Raw genomic sequence first — 17,821 nt, 5'->3', positions numbered from 1 at the left:
ATATTCTTTGTTTTCATATTTCTGCAATACTAATCCTGTTATACTGCTTATTAGATGTCTCACCGTATTGATCACATCAACTTACACCGTGTAATCTACCTTGAGCCTCAATGAGAAAAGTGAACTATAAACATAGTAAAGTAAAATAATAAAAAGAATTGTTCCTGCGAAATGCATGCGGTACCAAGAAGACAAAAAGTCAGTGTCAGATGACAGAAAAGCTGACTATTATCATTTATTGTAATCTAGCTTTTTGCATACTCTTGTTTCTCAGGTAACTTCAGTCACAAACCCCCACCAAAACAACAGCAGAGGGATGCCATTTTGTGAGAAAAATGCAGATAGGCTGAGGATTCTTCAATTAATTCTTTAACAACCCGTTTCTAATATGTAAGTATAAGTCATTAAATCTAGCTGGCCTCAAAGTAGTTTCCACATGGACACCTTGCTTTCCAAACTGTTATTTTTATTGGACCTTCTGCACAATTCTATCATTACCCTTTCCAACTCCTTCCATGATTTTCTCTATTGCTTCCTAAACCTGCTTTAATATGAACTTGCTAAAAAGATCGAATTTAAAGGGGATTTTATCACAGTGTGGACAGAAAGATGCAATTTTCCAGATCTCCCCACCCATATTAGTGCCATTTTCCTGGTATCCCCACAGGCCTGCCACAAACACATGTACACACCAGCAGACTTTTTTCACCATTTCACCCTCCCCCGGTAGGTAGCTGATGTATCTCTATAGCCTTTCAACACTAGACCATATATTAGCTATAGATTGTTATAAAGCCATCAAAAACCCTACCAGCTGGAATGGGGAATGATGGGCAGTACCTAGGTAAACACAGAGAATCTCTTCTCATGTAAATGCTCTGTTGCTGCTGCAAATGCAATGACATCACCACATGGAATCATCTTTGTGTGAAAGAAACCTCATATCAAGAAGAGGTTGATTTTATAAAAACTTACCTTAGGTGTCTCAAACACTTCTTCAAGATGTATTATATGTTCATGATTTACTCTTTTCAGGATGTTTACTTCTCGTTCAAGTAATTTTACTGCAGAACTTCCAGCCTTAATCAGCATGAAAAATGCATTACATTAATTCTATAGTTTGTTAGATTTTTAAAAATACCACTGTACTACTTGAAACACAATTTTATTAGCCTCAATTGTATCAGATAATCACTAGAAGATATAACAGAGCCTTGTTTATCACCTCTCCTTGCCACCCACATGTGAGGGAGCACATATAGGTATATATGAAGCTGCCTTATACTGATTAAGCTCACTGGTCCATCAAAGTCAGTATCATCAATTCAGACTGGCAGTGGCACTCCAGGGTCCCAGGCAAATGTCTTTCACATCACCTACTGCCTGGTCCTTTTAAGCAAAGATGCTGGGAATTAAACCTGATTCCTTCTTGATGCAAAGCAGATGCTCTTCCTCTGAGCCACAGTCCCTCTTCAAGTTGCCAGTCCACTACAAGAAAAAACAGGTTGCTTACCTGTAACTGATGATCTTCAAGTGGTCTTCTGTGCAGTCACACACATGGGTACTGCCCCTGTACCAAACCCAACATTGGAATCTTCTAGAGATATCCGTAGACAGTTTGGTACACTTTCTCCTCAGGTCTGAGGAGTGCGCATACTCTGCACATGCTCAAACCTGAGGAGAGAGCACATCCCGCTCAGTTCATTTGACTGCCACCAGCAGGTTCTGAGAATGTGAGTGACGAAAGGTGCCAGCAGTGGGGAAGGTTGGGTGGATATGTGTGACTGTACAGAAGACCACTAAAAAATCATCAGTTACAGGTAAGCAACCTGTTTATCTTCTTCATGACTTCTGTGCAGTCCCACACATGGGTGACTGGAAAGCTGCAGAGAAAACGGATGGAGGTGCTGGGCAGCTGGGCAGCGGCCCCGGGCTGGCGTGCGGGAGGAGCCTGACCAACGCCGGAGAAAGGAGTGCAGTACAGGCCGGTGCAGCGAGAACACGAGCGGTGAGCAGAATGTGCGGTGCAGCCGGTGGCTGCTGCAGACGGAGGCTGGGGAACCTCTTGGGGTGTTGTGAGTGGGCGGAGTGGTGGACTGGTCCTGGGGCATCGGCCTCGGTGAGCATCCCAATCTTCAAAGATTTCAGGTTTTCACGGCTGGTAATATCATTAGGGTTTGTAGAATCTTTCGGGCTCAAGTGCACTTGAGCCCGAAAGATTCTACAAATCCCAATCTTCGTCCCTCGCCCCCCCCCCTCATCTTCCCACCCTGCGGACGCTAACGAAGCGCAGCTGGGCCGGTAACTGGGAGCTCTCCCGACTGCGAAGCCCTGTACGGTGCTCGGACATCGGGAGGCCCAGAGTGTGTGCAAGAGCCACGGAACAGCTGGAGGTGGCACCGACGGGGCTATAACCTCCTAGTCGAAGCTGCAGGGATTCAGCCAAACAGCTGGGAGGGAACGGGGAAGGCTTCACCCCCCCCCCCGGGCCACCTAAGCTGTGAGTATCAACAGGACCTGAGGAATTTGCACCCACATGAACTGCACCCGCACTTTAAGAACATTTACGGACTTCTGCAAGCACTGGCACTTTAACAACAGCACCTTAAGAACAATATTCTAATCTACCTCTCTAATTCAGTATCCTGGACTTCCATTCTGTTGGATAGAAGATCTTACAGACCACTAATTGGAATTAATTAGAGACTATTTAATTGATTAGTAATTGGATTTATTATTATGTATTTATATATTTAAATACATATTTATCTATTTATTTATTTATATTAGCACATTAAATTGGGAGATAGGAATGGGGGGATTTTTTTTAATGTGCTAAGAAAGAAAGTAGCTAATTCTGACTAATCAATTAGAGGGAGAATCAGGGTGGGTTATGATATTAATTAAATTTGATCAAATTATAGTGAGTCAGATAACCAGGGGACTGAATGTGGAGGGTGGGCTGGGAATCTAAGCTGTAATTTGAGACAATCTAGCTAGGTGGGTGAGGCCATCCTACTATTAATAAGATCATACCGGGGCATAGGTGTGGATGCTCGGCCAGGGGATTCCAGTGCTCCTGGGGAGGGGAAGGTATGACGGTGGAAATAGACAGAAGTGCAAGAGAAGGAGGTGGAGACAAAACAGTGCTCGGCCCCCCTCCAGTCTCCTTCCCATCCCAACGGTGACAGGTAGGGGGGCCAAGAGGAATTGCCCGTTCCCGTCATTGGTGTTATGCAAAGCCAGGTCCATAAATAATAAGACCTCGATCCTCAGGGAATTCCTGCTTCGGCAGGACGTGGACCTGGCTTGCGTGACCAAGACCTAGGTGCGAGAGGGGGAGAGACGGTGGCTCTCACCCAGATGACCCCCTGGGTTACTCGGTCTTTCACCAATCACGGACTAGGGGCGGGGGGGGTGGCGTTATTCATATGGGAGGGTTACTCCTTCCGGGCTCTCCAGGCCCCAACGATCGATGGTATTGAATGTGCCGGTCTGGCATGGGATGTTGGAGAGGGGTTGGCGATCTGGCTGGTGTACCATCCGCCTAACGCACCAGCCAGTGCCTTACCATCCCTGATGGAGGCGGTGGCGGGCTGGGTGTTGGAGTACCCAGGGCTTATGGTCCTGGGTGACTTCAATGTCCATGCTGACGACACAGCCTCCAATCAGGCGATGGATCTAGTGTCTTCCATGGCGACATTGGGACTCTCTCAATTTGTTACTACTCCTACGCAACAGGCAGGACACATGTTAGATTTGATCTTTGTGTCCAGGATTCAAGTGAACGATATCGCGGTGGAAGCGGTACCATGGTCGGATCACCTAGCCCTCAAGACCCGTATGGAGACGCTGCCTCAACCCTGTATGGGCTGAGAGCCTATTAAGGCTCGCCCGCGGAGCCTGATGGACCCGGAACGGTTCCAAATGGCTCTACGGGATCCCTGGCCCCCTGGCGACTCCCATGACGTCCTGGTTGAGGCCTGGCAAGATTGGCTATCCAGGGCGATCGATGAGATCGCACCCCGATGCCCTCTGCGCCCTCATGTGAGGCTGGCTCCATGGTATACCTTGGAGCTACGTCGGCTGAAACAAGGGCTCAGACGGCTAGAGAGGCAGTGGCGGCGTACTCGTGACGAGAACATCCTATAGAACGTTTATGAGGTCTTATGAGATGGCAGTCAAGGCCGCAAAGAAAGATTACTTTGCGGCCAGGATTGCGTCTGCAAATTCACGCCCGGCACAATTGTTTAGAATAATTGGAAACTTAATTACACTGCCTCAAGGCAGACCAAATGTGAGAGAATTAGAAATAGGCTGTGAGGCTTTTGTGAAATCTTTTGCAGATAAGATCACGTCGCTCCGTCAGGTCTTGCCCATCACAGTACATGAACTGGAGGCTCCATGCCTGTCTTCTGGTTTAGTTCTGGATCACTTCGACCCACTCAGCCTGGAGGAAGTTGACGGAATTCTCTCCTCTGCATGCCCAACAACTTGCGATCTGGACCCGTGCCCCTCTTGGCTAATTAAATCTTGCCTGAGGGAGCTTAGATGTCCTTTACGGGACATCATAAATAGATCCCTCCTGGAGGGGTGTTTTCCAACACCTTTGAAAGAGGCTATGGTCCACCCCCTCCTGAAAAAGTACAGCAGATCCGGCCGAATTGGCAAACTACCAACCAGTCTCTAATTTACCGTTTTTAGGTAAAATTATCAAGAGGGCAGTGGCGTTGCAGTTGCAGGGTTTTCTGGATGACGCTTCCATCCTAGACCCTTTCCAGACCGGCTTTCGTCTAGGTCACGGGACGGAGACAGTACTGGTCGCCTTGGCAGATGACCTCCAGCGGCATCTGGATCGAGGTGGCATGGCGATGCTGATGTTGTTAGATCTGTCAGCTGCGTTCAACACGGTCGACCATCAGCTGCTGACCCGCCGCCTCGCTGATGTAGGGGTTAGGGGGTCGGCTTTACAATGGCTCTCCTTCTTCCTCGAGGGTCGGGGACAAAGGGTGGCAATCGGGGGTGAGCTGTCCCAGAGGCGCACAATAGATTGTGGAGTGCCTCAGGGAGCAGTTCTCTCCCCAATGCTATTTAATATCTATATGCGCCCCCTTGCCCAGATTGCCCAGAGGCCTGGGCTTGGGTGTCATCAATATGCAGATGACACCCAGCTCTATCTGCTAATGGATGTCCGGCCTGACTGCGTCCCAGGGAATTTGGACCTGGCACTGCAGGCCGTGGAAACTTGGCTAAGGCTGAGTAGGTTGAAGCTGAATCCAACGAAGACAGAGGTCCTTTGCGTGGGTCGGGGCGCTTTGGGGAGGAAAATACCTCTCCCGGTTTTTGACGGGGTGCTGCTGAAAACGGCGCACCGGGTCAGGAGCTTGGGAGTTCTACTGGAGCCTTTACTATCAATGGAGGTCCAGATAGCAGCCACTGCCAAGTCAGCCTTCTTTCATCTAAGGCGGGCAAGGCAGTTGGCCCCCTTCCTAGAGCGTCAGGACCTAGCAACAGTGATTCATGCAACGGTCACCTCGAGATTGGATTACTGTAATGCCCTCTACATGGGGCTGCCTCTGTGCCGAACCCGGAAGCTGCAGTTGGCGCAGAATGCGGCGGCTAGGCTGTTATTGGGGCTCCCGAAGTGGGAGCACATACAGCCAGGGCTGCACAGACTGCACTGGCTGCCAGTTACATACCGGGTTGGCTACAAAGTGCTGGTTATTACCTTTAAAGCCCTATATGGCCGAGGACCTGCCTACCTGAGGGACCGTCTTTCCCCGTATGAACCCCAAAGAGCACTGAGGTCAGCAGGGAAGAACAACTGACCATCCCCGGACCGAAGGAGGCAAAACTGCAGAGCACTCGCATGCGGGCCTTCTCTATCGTAGCTCCACACCTATGGAACCAGCTCCCGGAAGAAGTGCAGGCCCTGCGGGACTTTGAACAGTTTCGCAGGGCCTGCAAGACCATCCTTTTTGGGATGGCCTTCACCGATTAAAATGACAGAGGGACTCGCCTAAGCGATTTTCACCATCATGCTGAAATAGCACCAGAATGTTAATTTTAAATTAGACTGTTTAAAATTAGCTACTGTTTTTAAATATTTATTGTATAATTTACTGTATTTGATGTTGTTAGCCGCCTTGAGCCTGCTTTGGCGGGGAGGGCGGATATAAATAAAATGTTGATTGATAAAGAAAAGCTTGGTTATCACAGAAAGAAAACATCAGTTACCAGTGACATATGTCATACCCATACAGATGTCTGTATTTGACAGGGTCGCCTGAGATGCTAGGGGATCTACATGAAGATTGAGTAAAGGACCATTTGGCCAAAGGACGCATCACAATGAGCATGAACATTCAAGGTAAGAGGTATGGGAGGAAGAAGAGAGTCCCCAACCATGAATGGAGGAGGACATCTCCCCAAGAGATGTGTGAAGGCTTCCCTCTCATGAAGAATGTGATACATTTGGCATTGTTCAGAGCTGCAAAAGTATCTACTGTTGGCTGTCCAAATACTGGAATGAAGTTCCAAGGATTGATGGACCATTCATGCTCATTCAGGGAATGGTGACTGAATAGATCTGCCTGCATGTTCTGGATTCCTGGGAGATGCACAGCCAAAAGCATGATGTTTTGACATATGCTCCAATGTCAAAGGCCAGAGTGCAAAGGGTTTTGCAGCCTGTGTCCCTTTCTTGTTTATATAGTACATCGTGGCTATGTTGTCCATGGCCACTTGCCCAGAACGTCCTTAGATCATTGGCAGGAAAGCGCACATTGCTAGATGCAAAGCAAGAAGCTGCAAACAGTTGATGTGCAGGCAAAGTTGATGAGGGGACCACCTGCCCTGAGTAGAGAGGTCATTGCTCCCCATTCCCATTGTGATGCATTTATTGTTAATAGAACTTTGGGTTGTGGCTATTTGAAAGGCATGTCCAAAGAAAGATTGGGAGTTTGAGTTCATTAGTGAAGAGAGTCTCAGACTTCCAGAGGCAGGCACAGGACTGTGTTGAGAGATTGTTTGCGTATTGATAAGTTGCGAAGAAACCAGATCTGGAGTGGACGCATATGAAGACAAGCAAACTGGATTACTGAGGCCATGAGGCCTAGGAGATACATCACAGTTCTGGCTGATTTAAGATGTTTGTCCTGGAATTGAAGAGCCATCTATTGGAGGATCAGGAGACAGTCTGAAGGGAGACAGATATGCTGATATATGGTAGCTAACACAGCACCTATGAATTGGATAGTCTGTGTGGCCCTCAGGGAGGATTTCTGGAGATTCATGCAGAGTCCTAGGTTTATGAGACTTCCAGAAGTCTGAGGAACAGGCTTGATATTGTTGGTATCGTTTGCCGCAGAATTTCCACAGATGGAGTTTGGTATATTTGGTGGTTAAAGACTGGGTCACTCTCAGATTTCTTGTTCTTTTCCTGCTGCCATCCACATTTTCCAAGGTGTTGTCTGTGGATGAATTAAAAAGGCCCTCACCATCAAATGGGAGATCCTCTGTCTACACACATTTTCACATCAGGAAGTAGGGAGCTGGACCATAGCCAAGCATGGTGATGTAGAGCAATAGCTGTTGCCATTATTCATGATGAAGCAGTGACTACACGAGTCAGGTTATTAGTATGTTGTTTGAAACCCTTGAGGCCTCCTGTACTATGGCAGTGGCTTCTTGTTGTTCTTGTGTAGGTAATTTGGCAAGAAACGGTGTAAGTAAGCTGATTGATCAAATTAAAGGAGTAGGTAGACATGTAAATAGCAAATAGCTATGGATCTTAGCTGAAAAGGATGTCAAAGAGTAAATCTTTTCTGCAAAGCTGTGTAATTTTTTTCCTTCTCAATCAGGCAGAGCTAGTTGGTGGGGCTGCTGCTTGGACGAGGTGGAAGAATGAATTGTTACAGAGTTTGGGGCTGGGTGTGCAAAGAGGAACTTGGCATCACTCTGCTGTATCTTGTAGAGAGCCTTCAGATGCTTAGACATGGTAGGAGCTGAAGGTGGTCGGTCCCACGCTGTAGAGTCTGAAAGCTCTGTTGCGATGGGCTTGTCTGGTAAGGTTTTTGCAATGACGACAAGCAGGGCTTTTTTTTGAGCAGGAACGCAGGTCCAGCTGGCTTGATGTCAGGGGGTGTGGCCTAATATGCAAATGAGTCCCTGCAAGGCTTTTTCTACAAAAAGTCCTATGTAAAACAATGATATCAGGGGGTGTGGCCTAATGTGCAAATGAGTTCCTGCTGGGCTTGTTCTACAAAGCAAGCCCTGATGACAAGTATCTATGCGATGGCCCTTGCCCAGGCAAAAAAGGCAAATTGGTGGCTGTTGGAAGACTGTGACTTAGTCCCATGGCTACAACGCTTTTTAATGCAGTCTGTACCTCCCATATGTGACTGCCCAAGCCTCACACAAGGGGAGGGGAGGGAAAGATGAGGGAGGGAGAAAGGGCTGAATGAAGACGAAGAACTACAAACACTTTTTTTAATTTTTAGACAGAAGAATGACAAAGAGAAGAAAAAGATGAGGAAAACCGGTAACAAGAAATATGAACAGCAGGGACCAGATTAAAACAGATGAGGCAACAAAGGAAAGTCAGGCTCAGGCAGTGATCAGAAAGGAACTGAGCAGGACAAACTCTTTCCTCAGGTTTGAGAATGCACAGAGCATGCTCACTCCCCAGGCCTGAGGGAAAGTGTGCCAAAATGGCAGGAGATAAGTAGAAGAATCCAATGTCAGGCTCGACGCAGGCACAGAACCCATGTGTGGGACTGCACAGAAGCAGAAGAATCCAATGTCAGGCTCGACGCAGGCACAGAACCCATGTGTGGGACTGCACAGAAGTAGAAGAATCCAATGTCAGGCTCGATGCAGGCACAGAACCCATGTGTGGGACTGCACAGAAGCCATGAAGAAGACTGTAAGGTTTCTAGAGTTTCTAGACTGAGCAAAGAGTTTCGAGACTGAGCAAGGAGTGCAGTGCTGCATCCTAACTTGTGCCATAACTTAGCTGGCTTTTAAAGTCCTTTTAGCCCAGTATACAACCCCCAACACCAGCATTCTCTTTTTCTCTAACCAGTAAGTAATTTCAGTGTAGTATTTTATAGGACCAGTTTCCCTTTAAGGAAATAATTCTGGAGACTTGTGACATTTTGCTAATATTTGTGTCTTTAGAAATATATAAACTACACCAGCAAAAAAAAATGGCATAACCCATAGAAGACCATGTAAGAAGGAAAATATGCTTCCTTCCTTAACCCTAAGCACTGGCACAAGTTAGGATGCTGGCTAAGCCTGCAGCCAGTCACATGACTCCATAAAAGTCAATCACAGCCCTTCCCCATACCTTATATAAACCTGAGTCTGGACATACATAGCTTGGATGATAAGACACATGTGTGAAATAAGGGAAATGGATGAGGCACATGGATGATAAGGCACAAGTATCATTGCTGCATTTACCTAACACCACTCTGCTCAGAACCATTACAGGTATTGCATCAAAAGACAAAGACACCAAAAAGAATCTCTGCTGCCCCAATGGGGGATTGTAATGAGAATACATCAAAAACAGGCAAAGGAGTTGGAGGCCCAGCCCCCACCTGGGACTCTGGGAATGTGTATGCCTGGTCCCTAGAACCTTCTATGTGTACTGCCTCAAATATCTTGACTACCACAACAGTTGTGACCAGTCAGTGTGTCCAGTGGTGAAGGGGGATGGGGAACAGCAGGCATGCTAACACTCCAGAACTATGCCATCAACACAATGTAATTTCATACACAGTGGTTCAAACTGGGCCTTTAGACCTCTCCTTGTAATCCATCCCTCATCTCATCTTTCTTCTGTTTGTAGCTTATGTGTACATATCCGCCAACAATGTAACAAAGGGGTGTCAAACTTGTGGCCTGGGGGCAAAATCAGGCCCCCAGAGGGCTCCTATCAGGCCCCTGAACTGGCTGTCATCTGCCTCCTTCTCCCTCACTCTTGCTTTCTCCTGCATCACAGCTTGCTTTGCAAGTCTTGCTCAATTGCATAGGAACTACAGAGCAAAACCTCTGTTTTCTCCATTGGCTGAAGCTACTTCCCTTGGGGAGGAAGTGGGGAGGGAAGAGTTTGCTCAACTGTGCAGCAGAGCCCCTCTTGCTTCTATTGGCTGAGGCTCCTCCCCCTCCTGGGCCCCTGGGGAAGAAAGGAAAGAGCCAGGGCTTCCTTTGCTCAGTTCCCTGGATCCTATGGGAGAGATACAAAGAAAGCAACCAACAAGTGCTAATGTTTTAAGCATGTTTTAAGTTTTTAAAAAAAAATATTTAATTGTTTTAATTGTTTAATTTAAGTGTCCCTTATAAGTTTATATCTCTGCTATCTGGCATTACATTTTACGACACCCATGGCCCGGTCCAACAAGGTCTTATTTATGTCAGATCTGGCCCTCTTGAGTTTGACACCCATGATGTAACACTTGATGCATCTGATGAAATGTCCTCTGGTTCACAAAAGCTTCTGATGCAATAAATCCACTAGTCCTTAAGGTGCTACTAAACTATGCTATTGTAGTGATTTTAATGCATATTAAATAAGATTATTATTGCCTGCATAAAGAAAGCTTTTATAATGCCTACCTTTTCCCGGTTTACTTTCTTGATTGCCCACTTTATACCCGTTTCTCTGTGAGTTACTTCAATCACCACCCCAAAGCTGCCTTGTCCTAGTTTTCCTCCAAAAGAATAAATTTGCTAGAGAAACAAAGAATAATCATTTATAATACTAATAATAAAAGAAAGTATTTAATAACAGAATGTTGTTAAAGAAAAATGCTTAAGAAGGTCACATCTAGGGGTGGGGACAACTTCAGATTTCAGCCATTTGGGAGAAGACATGAGTTATTACAACTTTTACTCTCAGCCAAAAATGTGCAAAAGTAAATTATGTATTAAGCATTAAAAACAACATGGACTATCTAGAAAGGTTTTGCAGTCTCTTTCTCACTTACAATGTCTTCCTAAACAGAGTTACAACCTTCTAAGTTCCCTGCAGAGGATAGGACCACAATTATCTCAGTGGATGCCAGAAAATTCTCAAAAATTCTCAATATAAAAAGCAATTTTAATTAACTCTCACTTACAGAATATATCCTCTTTTTTCTGACCAATTTCCCAAATTCAGTTGTAATGTAGTCAAGTTCATTTGCCTCTAACTCTGATGCCATTTGTTAACAGCTTTTCATTTTAAAGAATTCTATAAACCCACCAACTCAGCCACTACTTGTTCAACTCAGAAACATCTGCCAGGCCACTATCATGGTAACCCCATCCTCATGGAATGCAGCATGCAACAAAACTGTTCCGAAGAAAGTTCAAATGGATACTATTATATATTAATAAAGATTTTAAAAAATTGTCCTCTAGAAAAGTGAAGCTAAAAGTTCAATGTGATACACAGTTGCAAACCTGAATTGCTGCACCATCTTCTATTCGTGTATGAGGAACTTTGCATTCTGTACTACTGCTTCGAATGTTTGAGGCAAAGAATATTGCTCTATGAGAGTCTGTTAAGGATGATTTTGACACCTTTGGGAATATAAAAAGAGAAACATGACATTAAGATAGGAGTCATTGTTTTAAAAGGCTATACGGTATTTTGTATACCTTCCAACATACAAGGAAAGAACAAGCAAGGTACAAGAAATGTAAACTGCTAGAAGTGAGACGAGCGAGAAAAGAAGAATTTAACAGATTTCAAATCAGTAGTAGAAATATCTGTTCAGGGCTTTTTTTATAGCAGGAACTCTTTTGTATACTAGGCCACACACACCTGATGTAGCCAATCCTCCAAGAGCTTACAGGGCCTACTGTAAGCTCCAGGAGGACTGGCTACATCAGAGGTATGTTGCCTAATATGCAAAGGAGTTCCTGCTACAAAAAAAATCCCTGTATATGTTAGACTAATAAGACATTACATATGAGAGAGAGAGAGAGAACATTTTGTGAATGTGGAATTATGCATTCCCTTGCTGCTGCCCTGTCAACTTCCACCTTGCAAGGCAAGAGACTTGTGGTCTTTAACTCTTGCTCGCCCAAGGAGATAGCACTTTGTGCAAGAGAGTTTTAGGCATCTATTTGTATTGCCTCTGCCAAGTGAGCTGTGGTTGATGTGATCAGAGCAGTCATAGTTCTTTCCCTGAGTTTCTGTCTGGCAAAAAGTAACATAGAATAAGGTTTCCTGGGGCTTGTTCCTGAGTTCTTATTTGAAGGTCAGCAAACAGGGCATAGGTGCCTTCCCTGATTGATGCCTCCAAGCACTGATATTTAGAGGTTTACAGCCTCTGGATATGGAGATTCCTTTAGTCTCAAAAGCTAACAGCCATTGATGGACCCTATTCTCCATAAAACTGTCTAACCTCTTTTAAAGACATTTATGATGGAGGCCACCAGTACACCTACTGGAAGTGAACTGCATAACTGAATTATTAAATGAAGTATTTCCTTTTTGTTCATCATGAATCTGTTGCCCATTAGTTTAATTGGATGCTCACTACTAGAAATGTGGGACAGAAAATGTTTTCTCTACCTCATGCATAATTTCATAAAACTCTATCTTGTAAGCCACATTAGGTCCCCACTGGGGAGAAAGGAGGGTTTTTAATGAAGAAAGTAAATAAATAAAAATTTAGTATTTTCTCTAACCTGAAAACTCCTAGGCCTTTCTTCATGGGACAAACCCCTTAATAATCTTGATTAATCTCTTATGCACTTTTCTAGCTCTGCAACATCTTTGTTTCCTTTGATTCCTCCCTTCTTGTGATCTGTGCATGGGCAGAGACCTGCTGACATCAAGAATCCATGCCAACACTACAGGCTCTGGTTGGCTGCTTCCATATGAGTGTTATGGAGACGTCACCTCCAAAACTGTTGGGGGAGGGTGCATGGGGTGTGTGTGATATGGATTTGTTATGTACAGTGGGGTCTGGTTTTTTCAGACATACTTTTCCTCTGATGAGGAAGTGCAGTATTAATAATAATCACATTAGTAGTAGTATTAGTAGTAATAATCACGTTATTCAGCAGCCCCAGTGTTGGGTCAGCAATGTACCAGCATTCAGGGCTTGGGTTTGGGTTGCCATTTGTTTCCTTTTCCAGCATCAATATTCAGCTGAGAATAATAAACCTTAACCATTTTCATGTAGTTGATTCAGCACACTCTAGTGCACTTTCAAAGTTGTGCTATAAAAAGCAACCCAATTTCTCAAAGCAAAAGTGGGCACTATTTATTGAATAATGGCAAAAAAAACCCCAAACCACCTAATCTGAGCTTGCAGTTAGAGAACAAAGTCTACTTACCCCTTTTGAAAAAGACGCTGCTTGGCGAGACAAAGAAACAAGCATGTCTTGAGATTCTGAACACTTATTCACTGAAGTAGAAGCAGTCAATGCCTCTGATACAACTTCTTTACAGTAGATGGGGCTGTTTTGGCAATGGTGGCAAAAAGATACAACACTGCTGTGCTGAACTGGTCCTGAGCAGTGAATGCATTTTACAGTCTCCTCTTCTTGATCAAGATCAGCCATCTGCTCAGTCGTGTAGAAAATTAAACGTTAGCACAAAGATTGGCACCTCTGTGTCAGCTGTCAGAAAAAAAAGGGGAAAAGGGTGAGAACAAGAATTGTAAGGTTATAGTTAGTGGGCTGGTGGTATAAAAACATCCCTGGCAATGACTATCAAGCAGCCAAAGTAGACTAAGACAATCTTTTGGAATGCATGGCAAAGGCAGGAGGAGAGGGCAGGGTTCTTTCCAGGGCTATTTTGGCCTTTGAGGGAGGACTCCTGAGGCCATTCCTGGCTAGGTTGCCAACTCCAGATTGGGGAAATTCCTAGAGATTTTGGAGTAGATTCTAAGGATGGCAGGGATTGGAGAGGGGAGGGAGTTCAGCAGGATACAATGCCACAACAGTGGTAGGAACTATTCAAAGGGTCAAAATTATTGGTTTTACTGACCAAAATTTTAAACAACTGCCAAAAAAAACTCCTGACAAAGTACTGAACAATTTAATTCCAGCCTATTGATAATTTACAGTAAAACCGAGGCATCATTTAAATATTATTATTATCTGGTCTCCACCATCCCCATAGCCAGCTATTGCACACCTTTTTATTGAAAAAAATATTTTTATGAAGACAATGTTTTCATTACTGTACAAAATTTTAGGCAAAAAAAATCCCTTCTAAAAATAATCACATACTGCATATAATAAAACAGCAAAACAGCTTTGGGCTATATCTGTTGATGAGTGGTCAGCTGGATACTGCCCCATCAGTTTTGGCTGAGGAATTGGAAGCCATGGTGGGATGGTTAAACCAGAGCCAGCTGAGACTGACTCCTACTAAGATGGAGGTTCTGTGGCTGGGCAAAGAGGATTCAAGATTGGGGTGCCAACTCCCAGCTTTTGACAGTGTGCCCTTTACACTGGCACCAACTGTCAAGAGCTTGGATGTGATTCCGGATGCCTCCTTATCAATGGAGGTCCAGATCACAAATGTTGCCAAATTGGCATTTTTCCAGCTACACCAGGTTAGGCAACTGGTTCCCTAACTGTCCCTCCTGGATGTAGCTACAATAATCCATACAAAAGTCACCTCCAGATTGGACTACTGTAACTCACTCATTGTGGGCCTACCTTGAGACTGACCCAGAAACTCTAGCTGGTACAGAATGCAGCAGTGTGGATCCCTACAGTGATCCCCACAAACAGCACACATTCACCCTCTGCTATGTGAGCTGCACTGGCTACCAGTTGAGCACTGGATCAAGTTCAAGGTTTTGATGCTTACCTGTAAGGTCCTTAATGGTCTGGGACCCACATATCTTCAGGGCTGCCTCTCCTGGTATATCCCCTGAAAGGCATTGTGCTCCACTGATAAGAACTTGTATATGGTCCCCAGCCCCAGAGATATCCAGCTGTCCTAAACAAGGACAAGGGTTTTTAGTGCCCTGGCCCTAGGGTTGCCAGCCTCCAGATAAGGCCTAGAGATCTTCCACTTTTACAACTGATCTCCAGCTGGCAGAGATCAGTTCCCCTGGAGAAAATGGCTGTTTTGAAAGGTGGACTCTATGGCATTGTACCAAGCAGAGGCTCCTCCCCTCCCCCAAAATGATCTAAAGTGCCTTGGTCCACACTGTAGAGAAAGGCAGAGTATGAATGAAGTAAATGAATAAATACAGCTGAAAATGGAAGGCAGATAAAAGGCAGGTTGATTAATAGCTGAGGAGAGAATGCAGGGAAAGGGGAGAAGATACGGGCATTACTAGGAAGAGGAAAAGTCCTTTCCTATCTTGCAACTGGCACCACACGACTAGGCCATATGGTTTTCCTAGGTAGAGGCTGGGAAGGGGGGGTGGTGTATAAGGAAGAGATCAGCTTACACTCAAAACAGACCAGTGATTTATAAGTCTTTGCAGGAATGGTCCAGTTGTCATCTTGCTAGAGCTGCTGAGTTACCTTAATTAACAGCTGGACTGGGTGATAGGAGGGGGCCAAGGAGCCAAGGTTTTCCCCTCTCAAGATAAATCCAAGTAGGGAAAAAGTTTTTTTTTTCATCAACATCTTGTGGGGCACGTAACTCTCCTGCCCGTGAGGTTTGGATTTATTTTATTTTAATTGACTTGTTATTGTTTATGGAACTCCAAAAGCATTCCAAGTTTCTTTGCCTGGTTAATTATGGTTTCTTTGCCTGTTTAATTATGGTAAGCTTCTCTGCATCAATAAAAAACCTTTGCCTAATCTGTTGGAGTAGAATGTGGACATTCGAGTGAGCCTGTTAGCAAGTGACTGACGGCCTGAAATCCCACAGGGCAGGCAGCTGAAGGTAGGTTGGCTGGGAAAAAGAGGAGTCAGGAAAAGGCGAGCAGCTGTGGGGGCTGCCTGGGAAAGAAAGAGGAAATAGTGTGGTAGGGGGAAATGAGATAACCCCTGCAAGTCCTTGCAGGTTTCCATTTGTATTTTGCAATGCTCTGTGTTTATAACACAAAAAAAGCCCTGTGGAGAATAAGTATTTTGCTCTAGTTGTAAAAATTAATTTCTCTAAGGATCAATTAGGCTTTTCCACATTCTCATTTTACTTGCAAGTTCCTGTTTCTTCTGAGCTTTCCTCTGTTCCACATGTTTTGCTCCCTCTAGTGGTTGATTCAATATCACACCTCCAAATGCCTCCAAGCGAGGAAGCACACCCCACCCAGCCACCTCCAGACCCAGAGGAGGCTGGGTCAGGCATGCATCATTTTTGCTTGCCTCAGAGATATTCGGAGCTGCTCCAAAGACCTCTAAGACAAGCAGGGATGGTGTGAGCAGGGACAGGTCACCCACGCCTGCCCCAGCAGTCAGGTGGTGCCCTCAGCGGCTGCCTACCCTGGCCTACTCCCATGAACCAGCCCTGAAACCACCATAGCAATAAACTGCAAAGTATGCCTGAGAACCACTTTATGAGCATGAACCTTCATAAAACGTGGGTCACACTGAACAGCAAACAGCTCCCCCACCCTGTGTGCAGATGTATTGGCTACTAAAATTATCAGTAGACAGTGGGTGGGTTGCCATAGGCTCAAAAGGTTTGAATCTCAGTTGTGGTAACATTAAGGATATGCTGCATTGAAGAACCAACAGAGTAATATGTGGGTAAAGGATGAAGAAGCCCTTTAAAAATCTCTTGGAGGAGTGATTGAAAAAAATCAAAACATCATCTGCATGAACATGAGAAGACAAAATGGGAGCTAAATGTACTTTAACAGAAGTAACTGCTAAATCTGCATCTTTCAAACTCAACAGGCAAACATAAATAAGCTGAAGTGAACACATTTCTGGGGAAACCCCTCAGAGTGCAGCCTTTTCTTAGCAGCATAGGATCTGTGAGTAGAGAGTTTTAAAAGGTAAAGGTAGTCCCCTATGCAAGCACCAGTCATTTTTGACTCTGGGGTGACATTGCTTTCACGTTTTAACGGCAGACTTTTTATGGGGTGGTTTTCCATTGCCTTCTCCAGTCATCTACACTCTCGCCCCCCCCCCCCCCCAGCAAGCTGGGTACTCATTTTACCGACCTCGGAAGGATGGAAGGCTGAGTCAACCTGGAGCCAGCTGCCTGAACCAGCTTTCTCTGGAATCGAACTCAGGTCACGAGCAAAGGGCTCCGACTGCAGTACTGCAGTTTTATCACTCTGCGCCTTTAGGCTTTACAGGAATGTAATAAAATTTTCAATACCCCAGAGGAAAAAAGAGCTTGATCTACGAGCCAAGCTGTGAGACAAAGGGTTGATAGTCTGTGACATGACAGGGGACCTATATGTATCAGATCTTCCACTTGGAGCAAGTAAATGTAATTTTCCCCAGGTAACTCCTGCAGAATTTTTTTAAATGTCTGGGCCTAAAAGGGGCTATGACAGGGGTGGGCAACTGTAGCTCTCCAGATGTTTTTTGCCTACAACTCCCATCAGCCCCAGCGAGCATGGTCAATGGCTGGGGCTGATGGGAGTTGTAGACAAAAAACATCTGGAGAGCTACCACTGGCCACCCCTGGGCTATGACAATGCTCCTGGTCCCATCCCTCCTGAGTCTGTTCACGAAGTTTGGACAAATAAGTGATGACTAGAAAGGCATAAAAGAGGTTCCCTTTTCATACCAACTGAAAAAATTCCCCCCCAAAATCAGGGCCAAATGCTGCTCTAGGACTGCACTGACAACACTTCCAGTTGGCATGTGTGACAAAAAGGTCCACAGCTGGGAACCCCTATAGATACTGGTGTTAGATAAGTGTCTTTTAGATTTTTAT

The 17,821-nt window shown here is 45.2% G+C and overlaps 1 protein-coding gene across 1 annotated transcript in view; it reads right to left on the bottom strand.

The window, feature by feature from the left end:
* Positions 1 to 13,583, bottom strand: part of STK33 (serine/threonine kinase 33) — a 79,612-nt gene extending 66,029 nt beyond the window's left edge. Inside the window, exons 1-4 of the mRNA XM_060262742.1 lie at positions 13,345 to 13,583; positions 11,455 to 11,574; positions 10,627 to 10,740; positions 976 to 1,080 (exon numbers count right to left, since the gene is read on the bottom strand). Of these exons, the coding sequence (XP_060118725.1) occupies positions 976 to 1,080; positions 10,627 to 10,740; positions 11,455 to 11,574; positions 13,345 to 13,572 (567 nt within the window). The 5' untranslated portion in view covers positions 13,573 to 13,583. The remainder of the gene's footprint in view (positions 1 to 975; positions 1,081 to 10,626; positions 10,741 to 11,454; positions 11,575 to 13,344) is intronic.
* Between the last annotated feature and the right edge of the window lie 4,238 nt (positions 13,584 to 17,821).

This window comes from Heteronotia binoei, chromosome 21, assembly GCF_032191835.1.
Source record: "Heteronotia binoei isolate CCM8104 ecotype False Entrance Well chromosome 21, APGP_CSIRO_Hbin_v1, whole genome shotgun sequence".
Taxonomy (NCBI): domain Eukaryota; kingdom Metazoa; phylum Chordata; class Lepidosauria; order Squamata; family Gekkonidae; genus Heteronotia; species Heteronotia binoei.
Note: the sequence above shows the minus strand (reverse complement) of the source record. Positions and strands in the feature narration are given on the sequence as shown.